Here is a 15621-nt window from a genome sequence, read left to right as displayed (position 1 = left end):
GTCACCCATCTTTGTCATCCTCTCCATCCTTTCTCTTCCCTCCTTTTCCTTTTTGATTTTATCATCATTCTTAAATAATAAGAGATACCAAGGATTTCAAAGGAAGGCAATTTTCTAGTGTTAGCACTGATTATTGCTGTAGCTTGACCTTCTGCATTGAGACAACACTTTTGAGCATGCACCTGAGAAATGTTAATAACATATCTGTCTCCAGCTGCCTCCTCTGATTCTTCACCCTTCATATTTACTCAGCCTTCCTTATGTTACTTAATGTATTGCCATGCTTAACTGGAATACATTGTTCCAAGCATTTCTCCATTTGTTTTGTTAACTTGATGCTCTCCCACTGCCATTCCCTTTTCAGGGACCTTTCCTATGAGAACCTGCTCGAACAGGAGGTGAAGACTTGAGTGGACCTCCTGCTTCTCTACTTTGAAGTCCATGAACATTTCTGAGAGTTTGAATTTTAAAGGAACTAAGGGATATATCACAAAAAAAAAAAAAAAGGGGAAGGGAGACTGGTGCAAAAAAAAAAAAAAGTTCACTGATGCTTGGGTGTATATGTGTGTATAAATGTACCATTTCACATACAGGCAGTATATGTGTTTTATGATAAGATTTCTGGTTGTCATAAATCTTCCATTTGAAGCGATTGTAGCTAATTTAAGAATTACTACAAGTTTTGAATGTTGATATTAACTAATAGAAAAGTTTAATGTGGCCAGCTGCACATATGTAACTGTGTGACAATTGTCAGTGTATTTGAGTTTCTATGAGGATGATGTATTACTCCAAGCATCCAAGTAACTTTGTATTATTTGTCTTTAATCTTACAGCAGCGAGCAGTCTACTAAAGCCAAAACACAGAAGGAATTATTGAAGACATTACAAGAGCTGAAAGCTCACCTTCCTGCTGAAAAGAGAATTAAAGGCAAATCTAGCGTCCTAACAGCATTGAAGTATGCCCTTAAAAGCATTAAACAAGTTAAAGGTAAACAAGTATATGATACTGCTTAAATAAAACTGATCTGGGTAAAATTAAATATTTACTTGGGAGTTAAGACAGTTTTGCCAAATGCTTGGTGTTTTACTGGTATTTGTTGTAAAATTGTTTGCAAAATTGTTATTTATCTTCAGATTTTGAAACTGTCAAACAGGCGGAAATATAATACAATGTGTATGTAACTGTCTTAAGGTGGACAAAAGTGCATGGGTTACTGATGAGGAAATTCCACTGTGGAGTAACTCATTTGGAACAGTACCCTAGACTTTCCAACTGCCCATTCTGTGCTTGTGCCAAAAAAAGTCAAATTTTTATGGGCTGTCTACATACCTATGTGATTTTCTACTTCTGAAGATAAATTGTTTAATGTTCTTATGTTCTTGATGTAGCCAATGAGGAATATTACCAGTTGCTGATGATTAATGAATCCCAGCCTTCTGGACTCAATGTGTCATCCTATACAGTGGAAGAAGTTGAAACTATAACCTCAGAATACATCATGAAAAATGCAGTGAGTATGCTGGCACAACTATGCAGTGTGTGTGTAAAATGTTTTCTGGAATAGGAATTCTCAAGCATGCCTCCTTTTTGCAAGGTAGAAGTTGATGACTAGGCCAATAATGTGAAGAAGATGGCTGTTGCCTTCCAGTGAGTGTGAGAAGGACAAATTTTGAGCACTTAATGTTTTTTTTTTTTTTCTTCTGTCAGTTACATGGATGGGAAATAAGTAGCTTAAACATTTGGTCATATGAATTGTATCTCTTGCTTAGGGGCAATGGTGTGATATATCTGAATATCCATGTGATGTAATGCACTGTGAAAATGTGTAAATGATTAGTTTTCTTCCTAGGATGCTTAGGAGATGCACTTACAGCATATCTCATTACAAAGCTTAGTCTAGAGACATAATGAATCATTTGAGCTGTCAGTTGTGTAGGAGCTGTGTGATGCTTTAACTGTTATTTGTGCTTATGTGACTGGAAAGTGATCAAAGTATTTGAATCCATGAGTTGCTGAGTCCTCTGTTGTGGTTTCTGTGGTCTTTGCAACTGGCACAAGCTTACTCTGTGAACCAGTGTTGCTGTCTCTTCTTTTAGATAAGAGCAGCTGTGGTGATCAATGTAGGTTTTTAGAAGTAGTCAGAATGATTATTTTCCCCATTTTCAGTGTTTTGGGATTATTATGGAAGTCAACAATAATTACATCTAAACTTTGAGTGCCTTCCACTTTTTTTTTTTCCCTGAAGTCTCTTTCTGAATCTATGTAATTCCAAAATTAATAAAATAACAGGTAGGGGGAGGGTGTTTCCTAGTGTGAAGTCATTTTTCTGTTGAACCTATGACTAACAAAGTTGCCCAGAAGGTAAAACAAATAGAGTAGTCTACAGTGTAACTTGAACAAAACATCAATTGATCCAAAGCACGAGTTTGTAAATGCAGTGTGACGACAGTTCTTAGGCTTGTGTACAGCAACAGCGGGTAGGCACTAAAGTCTGTGACGCAGGAAACTCTTCTGTGTTGAGCACAAAAGCAACAAGAAATAATACAGGTAAGTTTGTATATGTTTGGGGCTTTTTTCCCACCTATCTGCTCGTCATTTTTACCAAATGGTTTAGAGCACTTTTTTTCATTATGTAGTGAATGAACAAACTAACATAAACAACTCTTCACAAAGCAGCTGCATCTCATCAATGTCAAATACGCCTGTAACACAAGTACTGTTGTGAAAGCAATTCATGTAGTTTAAGTTGGAAGCTCCTTACACCTTTCTATGATGTTTAGGGTGTGTAACCTGGGAAAATCAGAGTGTATTACTGCGTAGTTCAAAGTGTATACAGTACATATGTATCACAAGAGAAGTATTTTCTTGCTCCATAAATAGATGTGGTTTAACTGTCTTTATTCTATTTCCTTTTTATTTTGAACTTCATACTTTTATCTTGATGTCTTGCTTTCATCTTATTGTTTAAACAATAAATACATTGAAGAATGTTTTTTAAACTGCCTAATTTTGAGGTTTTTCTTCTTAGGATATGTTTGCTGTAGCCGTATCTTTGATTACTGGGAAAATTGTGTACATCTCTGATCAAGCTGCTTCGATTCTTCGCTGTAAGAGGGGTTATTTTAAAAATGCCAAATTTGTGGAGTTATTGGCACCTCAGGATGTCAGTGTTTTCTATACTTCTACTACCCCATACAGATTACCATCTTGGAATATTTGCAGCAGAGCTGGTGAGTGGTCCCAACAGCAGATATTTCTCTAATCTTCAGTCATGATAACTTTTTTTAAATATCCTTTCATCCTTTCCTATTACTTAGTGAGGGTATAGCACACATGCATTTCTAGAACGTCTCTGAACATACGGCACGTATAACATGCCTTTATATATCAGAAGAGCTTGTCTGTTGGCTGAAAGTCTTCTGATTGCTATTATTCATTGGTTCCTGGGCTCCTCTTATCCAAGTGGTATTCATGCTGAAAGTGGATTTGTCTTCCACAGTTTTCTTGCAATCAAATGACCAGAATTCTTTTTTTAAAAATCTTTAGATAAAAGAAAGATAATATTCTGCCTTCTTACTTCTATAATGGTTATGATTTGTATACTGGACACCTTGGTAATTGTATAGAAAGATGTACTACAGCTAATATCATTGAGCACTTATCAAATGTAATTTGTGTATCAATTCTTTTAGCCTTGGGAAAAGATATCAGGTATGTTAATGCTGAAGGGGGTTATATCTCTCAAGTCACTTAGTATTTGTTTGTGAGAGGGTTGTTTTACTTGTGCACAGACAGCTGTTAGGAACGGAAAGATAGCTGCCAACTATTTTAAGCAAACACTTGTATTTCAAGTTCTGCTCTAAATGTTTGAAATTCCAATCCCTGTAGACTAAGTCTATGAAGTTAAGTCAGAATGTGAACCGTATTAACTTTGAGGAAACAATTAACAACAGAGTAGTTTGTGAACTAACTAGGTCAGAAAGGACCTTTTGAAGTCTCTGGTCCAGCCTCTGGCTCAGAAGAGGTTCAGTTTTGACCATTTGATCCTGCTTGTTCAAGTTGCCTACGTAACTTACTAATTTTTTTCTACAGTTTTTTTTCCTTGCATATAGCTTCATATATCAGAAATGCAGTTTAAATAGAAGTATGTACCATATCTCATTACCAACATCCATATCCTATGTTATATCTAGAAGTATTGCACAGTGAGGTCTTTGAAAGACCAGAGTGTGCCTTGCAAGTCAGTCTGTGGCCACTTTTCCAAAGAGAGGGAAATAGACTTAAAACGAGTTGGGAGGAAAGCTGTGAGAGTTGCCTGGGTTTTGCTGGACTGCTGGAGGTTTGCAAATGTATTTGATGCTCTGACTGTCCTTTCTAGGACCTTTCTAGGAAAGAAGTCCAGCCTGGGGAGTTGTGGAAACTCACTTTTTTGTCAATGCTGTAAGTTAGTGGAAAAAAAGCAGATGGGTAAATAGTTCAGACCATAGAACTGTTCAGATATGTTTTTGCCAAAAAACTTACTAAGCAAGCAGCTGTGATTCACATGCCAGTCTCAGAAAAGCATAATATCAAAGGCTTTCAGGAACCTAAAACTTTTGGAGGGATACAAGCTACATCTCTTATTGTTATTGGGGAAAAGTTACTGTGTTAAACATCATAATATCATAGTAATTTGTAACTTTTCATAAAATGTTCAATAATTCTAGAGTCTTCCACCCAAGATTGCATGGAAGAGAAATCTTTTTTCTGTCGCATCAGGTAAGACAGTTATAACAGACTTGCTGTTATGAAACTATGCATTACAAAGTATTCGACCTTTATAAGAATCACAGTGTGCAAGTTTCTTATTATCCCATAACGTGAACGTAAGGCCAAGCACATGCTTGTCATCCTGCTGTTCCAGAAGCTATGCAGAGAACTGTTAAGTGGCTGCAGGAAGTTGCACCTTAGAAGTTAATCAGTCTGAATATTGACCTTTGCACCCTAAATAGAGCTGATACAGTATCTTTCACAGCTGTGGAGAAAGCCTTCATTGGGTGTTAGTTGAACTGTTGTGCTCAGCACCTGCTACTGATTCTTTCATTCCGTGAGAGTAATGGTGCATTAAATTTATCTCAAATGCCCAGTAAAGATAGATAAGGGTAACTTTGTCGTCTGTAGGTGGTACAAATACAGTTCTTTTAGTTTTCTTTTTGCTATCTGTTGCCTCACAGGTCCCAGTTTCTCTTTCCAGAACTGCTATCAATTACTGAATTATTTTTTTGGAGTAAATAAATACCTGATAATTAAGGTATTAGTATATTGTAAACAAACTCCAAGTAAAAGTACCGCTGGTATTTTTGTAGATGTATTTTCTTCTAAATAACATTGATCCAGAAGTTTTTACTCTGTAAATTCATAATGCAGTAATACCCATTGCTAATATACATATATATTTTAATCACTGGGTATTGTTTTCGTTCTTATTCCTTGGTCAGAGACTGTTACTATAGGTAAAACTTCTGAGACTTTGTTCTTTTTTAAATAAGCCCAAATACTGAGTAAAAGAAGGTATGTAATTATTAACTGAAGGGTTATAACAGGCTTCATAAAATAAAACTTTATCAATCTCTGTGAAGGTTAAAGTGATGAATAATATCAGATTAAGATTACTGGATCAATAAAACAATGTATCATAAGAGGTGGACTTTTCTTTTTCTGTGCAGTTTCCATTTAAAGCACCTGTGGGTCTTATTTGAAGCAGTAAAGATGACAAGGAATGCATTATTGCAGTCAATATGCAAAGGATGCTGTCTGAATTAGGTTCTCTTCTACTGAAGATTCAGGAAGCAAAATTCTTGGTGCTGTTTTAGGAGCTACTACACAGCCCTTTTGTAACTAAGGAAATTACAGTAGATAAAGCTTTGTTCAGTGTGAGATGAATCTGTGCAAATAATGATCTCTGTTTAATTATTAGTGCAGGGAAGGAGCGTGAAAATGAGATTTGCTATCACCCATTTCGGATGACTCCTTACCTTATCAAAGTACAAGATCCAGAAGTAGCAGAGGACCAACTTTGCTGTGTGCTGCTTGCAGAAAAAGTGCATTCTGGTTATGAAGGTAATAATTTCAATGGACAAACAGTTATTTTGTTTTATGAAATCTACAACTGTTTAGTATTGTGCTGCAGGAACTTCTGTGCAGTTTGGCAAACTGAATTTTAGCCAAAGAAAATTAGTGTATTTGAGTACCTATCAGTGATTTCATTAATGTACATGATAATTGGTTCTGTTCTTGCTATTCTTGCCCTTGCTGAGAGGCTGTGAGATAACAACATGCTTTTCTATATGCTCTTAGGCAGGTTTTACTCAGCATTTAATTAAAACATACAGTTTAGGTAATATAGGCATGCACAATAAACTTGTCCTCTTATTTTTCTCTCAGCACCCAGAATTCCTCCAGACAAAAGAATTTTTACAACAACACACACACCAACCTGTTTGTTCCAAGATGTAGATGAAAGGTAAGTTACTTAAGTAAATAAATAAAGTATGAAAGCACTTCCACTGTGGTCTTGAAGTGGAGATCTGTGTTTGCCTGCTAACAACTTGTTCTTCTATTTTTCCATCTTGGGCAAATCCAGAAAATAAATTCAAAGAATGGAATCCACAGACAGGAAAATGTTCCGTTTCAGCAAGCCCTATCTGAATGAGGCTACTATTTTTTTTTATGTCTATAGAATGTAACATTACATCAATTTAAACAAAAAACAACAAAGAAAATCATCAAATGTATTCTATGTTTATTATTAAACTACTCAAGTTCTACTGGCTGAAGCTTTTGTGTTGCACTGATGGTCTTGAAAACTGATGAGAGTTCAGTATAGCCAGATACAATAGATGTGAATTTAAGTCATTCACAGAGGCTCTGGAACTAAGATGCAAAGCAAACTTTCCTTTAGTTTTCTGGACTGCTTTTGTTCAGTACCTTTTGGAAGGTGTGGGTGACAGAAATTGGAAGTCTATGAAGAATGGAAGATAGCACTTTGAAAAACAGAGTTGAAGGCATAGGGGGCTGAGGTGTCTTCAGTATTCTAAAGCTTTGATGTGCTTTGAAATATCATAATATTTTATAAGAACAGGAGAGCAAGTTTGCTTGTTTGAGTTGAAAACACAGGCTTTCTTTTTCCTTCCTTTTGCTTTCTCTTTCCTTTGTTTCACATGGGACTTTCTTTGTGACAGTGTAGGGTTTTATTCTATTCTCTTTTCTTACTGAAAACAGAGTTGGCTACCATAAAAGCATCTCAATGCTGGGATTTATCCCTCATTCCTGAAAGCTCAATAAATTCAATAAGTGATTTCATCTCATCATTAGAAGTTACTTCTAATGCAAGGAATGCAAGAACATTACTTTCAGTTATTTATTCTAATAAATAAGCTTGTTTCCTTGCAGAGTTAAACTCATAACCTGCCTGTGAAGAAGTTTTCTTGTACCCTAGTCAGCTGCCCTGCTTGATTCAGCTGCAGTAATCCCGTGTGATCCTTAGCCTTGGCATGCAGCCCATAGATTGGGGTACTATTTACTTTCATGGGAGTTTTATAAGATTAAATTTTATTAATGCTCTTTTAAAATTAGGGTAAGTACTCAGCCTGTAGATCTAGGCAGCATAGAAAAGACAGGAGAATGGCTGTAGCAGATTCCTTTACTTTGGTCTGAGCACTGTTTTGTAATGTTAGAAACAAATAAAAACAAACAAACAAAAACCCCCAAAACAGCCCTGTTCAAAGAGTGTTACTACTGAGCTGGCACTGCTTTTCCCAAAATTTAAACTTAAAATTAGGGGGAAGAGAGTAAATAAAGCTTAAATGGAAACATTTTAAAGATTCAGCAAACATTTATTTCACTTGATTTATATAAGTTTTTTTTTCCTTTGTTTTTCTTTCTCCAGAGCTGTACCTCTGTTGGGATACCTACCTCAGGACTTAATAGGAACACCAGTTTTGGTGCATCTTCACCCAAATGACAGACCCTTAATGCTAGCAATTCACAAAAAAAGTATGTAATCTCTTTGCTGTGGAAGAAATATCTTTTTTTTTTTTTTTCACCTGAAAGTTAAAAGTGGCATCTGAAAAGGACTAAGCGAAAAAGGAAGATGCACTTTTACCTTCAAGTAATTAGATGTTGAAGTGTTCCTTTACTCTACAACTTGATTCTTTATGCAAATTGATGAAATTCAGTTCCTCACTTTCATTTTTGAGGTGAAGCATATCTGCTGTAAGCGAATTTGTATGTGAATTTTTCATACATAAAGAAAATTGTCCTGAGTGTGCATGATAGAAGTTGTCACACCTTAAAGTCTAGCCTTCCTTGTTTCATAAGCAGTCCATGAAGAGAAAGTGAGCCATTCTTGCAATGTTTATTTATTAAATTATGAAAATATAAAGCTGTCTCTTCAGTCATATTAACTCTGAATCATTAATTAGAGCTGTAAATGTTACACTGACTTTTTTTTTTGGATCATTCCTCACAGTACTTCAATATGGAGGACAGCCTTTTGACTATTCGCCAATCAGGTTTTGCACTAGAAATGGAGATTATATAACCATGGACACTAGCTGGTCCAGTTTCATCAATCCTTGGAGTCGAAAGGTTTCCTTTATCATTGGAAGACACAAAGTTAGGACGTAAGTCAATAGCCATGATATTTTTTTTCCCTCCAGCCTACTTAGTGATACTTAAAAAAGCCTTAATGGTTTTAGAGAGGGGAAAAATTCCCCCTCCACATAAATTGTTTCCTTCTTATATTTGGGTTAATAATGTAGTAGCTGCTTTAAATAACGGAAATTTGAACTGTTTTGTATTGTGTCAGTACTGTCAAGAGTTGCTTTAGGAGAAAAGCTATACTCAAAGTGAGTAAGGATGTGCATTTTGTCAAATTCAGTGGCCTCAGATGCAACAGAATAATGGTCAGATCCTGTTTGCTATATATAGATGGCAAATTGAGGATGTAGTCTCTCTGCAGTTCAAGTACTTGCAGTTGTAATGGAATGGGATCTGTTTGGTTTATGCAGGGGTCCCTTAAATGAGGATGTTTTTGCTGCTCCCAACTACACAGAGGACAGAATCCTTCACCCCAGCGTTCAGGAGATCACGGAGCAAATATATCGGCTATTACTGCAGGTACAGCGTGTGCTTTCGTGTCACTACTTTAAATTCCCACTGAAGAAAGGGTGTTTATCTTCATGTGATGTTTTGTTTAACTGTCTTCCACTGTTCCACTGCTTTGGGATTTCTGGCTACAGTCCTGGAAACTATTTGCATTTGATTGCCAAGCATGACTCACTTAAGTGTGTTAAAGCTCCAGTTGGTATTTAAGGATTTAGTGCAACTATGGCATCTTCATACAAACAATTAAAAAAAATAAATAAACAAACACGAAAGTGCGCAAAAAACTTAATATCCCTTTCACCTCACATGGAACTATTAGTAACAATTTCATTTTTGTTGAAAGCTGGTGCAGAGGCTGTATATTCTCTTATTTTTAACAGCCTGTACACAACAGTGGATCCAGTGGCTATGGAAGTCTAGGTAGCAATGGCTCACATGAACACTTAATGAGTGTGGCATCCTCCAGTGACAGCACAGGAAATAATAATGATGACACACAAAAGGATAAAACAGTAAGTTTTCTATTTTCATAAATTCAAGTATTGGATACAAAACAGAGTGGTTTTCAACTTTTAGTGTAACTCTTTTTGATATGGGATGGGAAGAAGGTATAAGGAAAGTGTTGTGATTTGTTTAATATGGAAAAAAGCTTTCTGTCAGGAGGAATAAATATTTGTGCTGTAGATCAACTCTCAGGGTACCAAAGCACAATTACAGGTTTGAAAGTGGACACTGTTAGCACACTGTGATGGCCATTATATGCTTGCTTCTAGGCAAAATAAATAAATAAATAAATTTAAAGCAGTTTCTTCTGAGGGGAAGGTTTATATCTCTTATTTTCGATGATAAAATGCATATAATAAGTGCATACAAAAATGATAGCCTGTGACCTTTTTATGCTGCAGAAAATGCACTGTATAATATGGAGTGGAAGTTTTTTGCTTAAAATTTAACTTTGCAGGACATTGTTGTATCCAACTGATACTGAGAATTTTTGTTCAAATTAATGACAAAAAAAAAAAAAAAAAAACCAGCAGAGTTAAATTTGTGCTTCTGCTTATCAGAACTGTGCCACAGAGAGTGGCAGTGGCAGTGAATTGGGCAGCAGTGTATTGAATAGTGGTTGCAATCAAAGGAACTGTACCATTTTCTAAGATGTGAAATCTTTTTGCCATTCCCATTAAGCCCTGCTGAACTGCAGTTGATTTCTGAAAGTTCAATTTTTCCTTAGTTACATTACTCAGGCTGAACCTTCTGAACTTGATTTATGCTTTTGTGATCAGGTTTGCAGACTGCTGTGCTTGCCAACGTGGTCACTTGCTGCCTTTCAGTCGTCGCACATTAGCGTCTTAAGCAAATTAAGCTTCTGGAACTTTTGTTTCACAGATAAATTACTTTCAAGCTATGTAGAAAATTAGGAAGCACTATTCACAATGTCTTGTGTGAGAATTTCATATGAGTGTTTTTAATGGCCTCCTTCCAGATAAGTCAAGATGCCCGTAAGGTCAAAACTAAAGGACAGCATATTTTCAGTGAGAATAAAGGAAAACTAGAACATAAGAGAGAACCTTCTGCAGGTAAGGTATTACTAGTAAGTTAATTAAGTGCTAGTTTATTGCAATGGTGCATGATGTGACATGAGTAGGCAGCTTTCCAGTTTCATTATAATCAATTTTAATAAATAAGCGCTGTTACTCTTTATATTGTCCTTAATCTCTCCTCTGTGTTCAGGAAAACATGTGACCTAGCTGTTGGTAAGGATGTAACATGCAGTGAAGATGTCCTAGAGCTGTTGCTTTTAAGTTCCTTAATTGTAGCTCATAAGTCAATACCTTTTTTCCTGTTAGATGGAGGATGTTGTTATTCCCATTTTCACAAAATTTCAGGAATTTTTAAGTCAATAAATGCAAATCTTCCTAGTGCAATTTAAATTTTGTAGACACGAGTAACAGCTTATTTTATAACTTTTGTACACTACACTTGTTCTCATTGTGAGTGGGTTTCAGCTCTAATGATATCTTTTCTTTTGTATCCATTATATCTGTCCCCTTTGGCTCCATCAGCTTAACTGAATCTTATTCCTCAAGAATTCCTAAGAACAGGGGGGCTATTTACACAATGTTCATATATTAGGACACAAATTTCTTAGTTGCTCTACACTGTTAAGAAACTTCTGCTCTGTTAAGAAATATGCATCAAAGAAAACTTCTGCTGTTTTACTGAAACTTTCAGGGGCAATTCAAAGAATTAATGCTGTGATTGTATAATAACAATCTCTTAACAGAAAAACAAAATGGTCCTGGTGGTCAGGCAAAAGAAGTGATAGGAAAGGATACCACAGCTACAGCTACTCCTAAAAATGTGGCTACTGAGGAGTTGGCATGGAAAGAACAACCTGTATATTCTTACCAACAGATTAGCTGCTTGGATAGCGTCATCAGGTAAGCAACTGGAGTGTAAATTACCATTGAGCTCTAGACTTCAGGTTTACATATCTAATATTGTTAAATTCCTTTATTTTAGATACTTGGAGAGTTGTAATGTGCCTGGTACAGCAAAAAGAAAATGTGAACCTTCATCAAGTGTGAATTCTGGTGTTCATGAGCAAAAAGCATCTGTTAATGCTATACAACCCTTAGGAGGTATTTCTATATTAGTTTCTCTATTTATTTGCTGTTTCTTCTTGTCAGAATAACAACATGTAGCTTAGGCACACAGCTTCTGCTGTCATCTGTAGTCTCTGGTGGTTCTAGTTGATAGGCAAGGATGGGGATTTGCTAGCTTCTTGTTGCACAGGTAACTGTGAATGACCAGGTAAACAGCGTATACTAGTCAGGAGAAGGCTAACTTCTAGTCTTGCACTGAGAGTTTTGTTGAGTGTTTATACTGGAGAAAGAATGTTTTGAGAATGCTTCACGAGGCGTTGATGTGTGACCTCTGCTGGAGCATTGTGTACAGCTTTCAAGTGAGAGAACTTAAATAGGCAGGTGCTTAGAGCTAATTACCAGCTATGTGAGAGACTAACATAAAGCAAGATGGGAACTGGAGGGACTTCATCTTAGGCTGGTGAAGGCTAGAAGCTTCCAAAGTCAAACCATCGAAGAAGAGTAATGTCTAGGAAAGATCAAGAGGTCCTTCGCTGGAAAGACTTGGCTTAACTGTATCTGAGAGTAGAGGATTAGATTTATTTGCCCAGAAGTTATTCTATTCCTCAGACGTTCTTGGTAAAATGTGTGAGATCAATTGAAATATTCACTTTTTATCTTGCTAAGCACAAGTAAGCCTTTGCTGTTCTGCAACCTTAGAAACATACTGCTTATTTACATATGTAATTTCCTTTGTTTTTCTATTTTTTGAGTAGACTCTACTGTGTTGAAGGCGTCTGGTAAAGCAAGTGGTCCCCCAGTAGTTGGTGCTCACTTAACTTCTTTGGCCTTACCTGGCAAACCTGAAAGTGTTGTATCACTCACAAGTCAGTGCAGCTACAGTAGCACCATAGTTCATGTTGGAGACAAAAAACCACAACCTGAATTAGGTATGATTTCTGCTAGTATGTCATTGCCAAAATACTGATTTCCAGCAAGTATAACCTCAGAAATGAGAACACCTGGTACCTATTTGTTAACTTGCATTATTTATAGCTAAGGTGTTCTCATGGAAATTGAATAAATAGAGACAGAACTTATATTAAACTTTCAAAGAGAAGTTACTGCAGTTTGTAGTAGCTTAAATTGCATATGCAATTCTCTTGATCATGATTTTTATTCCTTCTTTTTTTGTAGAAATGATAGAAGATGGTCCAAGTGGAGCAGAACTCTTAGATAGCCAACTTCCAGCCCCTCCATCGAGCTCTACGCACGTAAATCAGGAAAAGGAGTCATTTAAAAAACTGGGACTTACAAAGGAAGTCCTTGCTGTGCATACACAAAAAGAAGAGCAAAGCTTTTTGAATAAGTTCAAAGAAATCAAGAGATTCAATATTTTCCAGTCCCACTGCAATTACTACTTACAAGATAAACCTAAAGGAAGGCCTGGTGAACGTGGTATGGCAATAGTGGTGTTTTTTTTTTTTGTCTTTGTGTATGAAGTGAATCCTGTTGAGAGGATATTTGCATTTTTAAGTGTTAGGGAGCCACTGTGACCAGTGGCAGTCACCTGCTATGTTTAAGTCTATAGAAAAATTCTGGTGACGGCCTTGCCTTGAAGATTGAGTGGAATATAGTTTTAAATATAATAGTTAATGTTTCAATAGCTACTAATGTCCTAGCTATCAGTTCATAATATTATTATTGTTATGCATCTACTTTCAAGAGACAAATACAACTTCAGAATGTTTTCTCTCCTGTCTGTGCTTGTATTCTCTTGCTTTTCTGATCCTTCTGCCTTTTCATCTTTCAGTGCTTTTTTCCAGCTGCTTTTATTTACAGCCAGTTACTCCCATTTCACTATTGTGTCATTGGTGAAACAATCTAACTGTATGGTTGCCATTAAGTTAATGTCAGTGGGGGGTGGAAGTGGAACAGGCTATGTGTAACAGTCAGTTTTTTTGTTTTGTTCCGTTAGGGCTAGGAACTCAAGATGACATTTCAAGAGTGCTTGGTACTGACCTATGTTTCCATTTTGGTTCTGTTTGGAAGAGAAGTCAAATACTGAGAAGCATTTTCTTGCCAATTCTTGTATCTTTCTTTTTTGATATATATAGAGATATGCAAGTCCTTGATTTAGGAAGCATGTTCTGGAACACCGAAGTGCTCTGTGTTCTCTATCCTTGATAAACTTTCAGACTGAATAAGCCTTACGCAAACTAAAAGTTGGAACAGCTTTTAAATATTTAAGTACTTAAGCATAAAAGATGACTGATGGATTTATTCATGTCTGTAGAGATGAACTGATAGCCTTCACCTAAGAAAGAGCTGCTTGGTGCTGACTTCTGAAATAAGATTCTGTACTTTTCTTGCAGAATTTATGAATCTTCAATGCTCTTTCTGCTCACAAAAGAAAATTCTTTTGTGTACTTTCTCTTTGCTGCTTTTAGTTCTTCACCTTTTCAGTTACAGACCTGTACAACTCTAACTCTCCAGAAGCGCTTTTATTTGTGTCCTCTACTGCTTTCATTGCAATTGCTGTATTGATTCAAGCAGCTCCTCTGGGAGCCACTGTTTTGCACTGTGGTACTGATTGGGTGGCACATCTGAGCCTTAACTGATCCACATCTATTCTTTTCTTATTGTTTATTTTCTTTCCCTTAAGTCATGTCATCACGGTTTACCTTGCCTGGTTTGCTCAGCTCTTTTGCTAGAGGTAAAAATGAATCCGATCTCTTCCCCCATCCTTCCATTTGAGTGGACAGACTTAAAATCCAGAACTACAGTTTTGAGCAACTTCTAGGGATGCTAAAGTGTAGGGGATCCATCACATTGCCAGTAGGCTCCTTCCTGATGCATGTTTTCTTTGTTGTTCTTGGTTTTTGTTGGTTTTTTTTTTTTTTTTTGTCATTGTTTTTCTTTTTGCAGGTGGCCGTGGACAACGAAATGGAACTTCTGGAATGGATCAGCCTTGGAAGAAAAGTGGGAAAAATAGGAAATCAAAACGCATTAAACCACAGGAGTCTTCAGACAGTACAACTTCTGGAACTAAATTCCCCCATCGCTTTCCTCTTCAGGGTTTAAATACTACTGCTTGGTCACCATCGGACACTTCACAAGCAAGCTATTCAGCGATGTCTTTTCCAACTGTTATGCCTGCATATCCACTTCCTGTTTTTCCAGCAGCAGCAGGGACTGTGCCACCAGCTCCTGAGACTTCAGTCACTGGTTTTAATCAGCTGCCAGACTCGGGAAATACTTGCCCTATGCAACCGTCCCAGTTTTCTGCCCCCCTTATGACACCTGTTGTAGCTCTTGTGCTCCCCAACTACGTCTACCCAGAAATGAACAATAGCTTACCTCAAACGCTTTACCACAGCCAAGCCAATTTTCCTACCCATCCTGCTTTCTCATCTCAGACAGTATTTCCAGCACAGCCTCCATTCACTACCCCTACCCCTTTCCCACAACAGGCATTTTTTCCAACGCAACCATTCCATTATAATCCACCAGCAGAAATTGAAAAGGTTCCTGTCGCAGAGACACGAAACGAGCCATCCCGTTCCTGCACTCCGCAGTCAGTGGGTCCTCAAGACCAGGCTTCACCGCCTTTATTCCAATCAAGGTGTAGCTCTCCTCTGAATCTTCTACAGTTAGAAGAAAACACAAAAACTGTGGAAAGCGGAGCTCCTGCGGGTTTGCATGGAGCTCTAAATGAGGAAGGAGCCATAGGCAAAATCATGACAACTGATGATGGTAGTGGAAAGGGGTCCCTACCAGTAAGTATGTTGATGTTCTTTTTTGCGTGTTTTCCTTTTAAAATCTTGGCACTCTAAGAACATTTAAGGTTGTTAAAATGTAGAGATACCCACAGTGGATCTTCTT

The 15621-nt window shown here is 37.0% G+C and overlaps 1 protein-coding gene across 9 annotated transcripts in view; it reads left to right on the top strand.

Moving 5' to 3' along the window:
• The window catches only part of PER2 (period circadian regulator 2), a 42550-nt gene that overhangs the window by 20067 nt on the left and 6862 nt on the right, over positions 1-15621 (top strand). For 8 of the 9 annotated variants that reach the window (XM_052686967.1, XM_052686966.1, XM_052686968.1 and 5 more), the window contains 16 exons: positions 837-991; positions 1393-1514; positions 3033-3234; positions 4711-4762; positions 5961-6103; positions 6428-6506; positions 7932-8038; positions 8514-8667; positions 9055-9163; positions 9532-9663; positions 10635-10728; positions 11436-11592; positions 11675-11793; positions 12513-12686; positions 12934-13194; positions 14665-15515. In XM_052686967.1, the coding sequence (XP_052542927.1) occupies positions 837-991; positions 1393-1514; positions 3033-3234; positions 4711-4762; positions 5961-6103; positions 6428-6506; positions 7932-8038; positions 8514-8667; positions 9055-9163; positions 9532-9663; positions 10635-10728; positions 11436-11592; positions 11675-11793; positions 12513-12686; positions 12934-13194; positions 14665-15515 (2911 nt within the window). Of the gene's footprint in view, positions 1-364; positions 399-836; positions 992-1392; positions 1515-3032; positions 3235-4710; positions 4763-5960; positions 6104-6427; positions 6507-7931; positions 8039-8513; positions 8668-9054; positions 9164-9531; positions 9664-10634; positions 10729-11435; positions 11593-11674; positions 11794-12512; positions 12687-12933; positions 13195-14664; positions 15516-15621 lie in introns of all 9 variants that reach the window. The other variant, XM_052686974.1, reaches the window with a different exon arrangement.

Source organism: Tympanuchus pallidicinctus, unplaced genomic scaffold (genome assembly GCF_026119805.1).
Source record: "Tympanuchus pallidicinctus isolate F22 unplaced genomic scaffold, pur_lepc_1.0 scaffold22, whole genome shotgun sequence".
NCBI lineage: Eukaryota > Metazoa > Chordata > Aves > Galliformes > Phasianidae > Tympanuchus > Tympanuchus pallidicinctus.
Note: the sequence above shows the minus strand (reverse complement) of the source record. Positions and strands in the feature narration are given on the sequence as shown.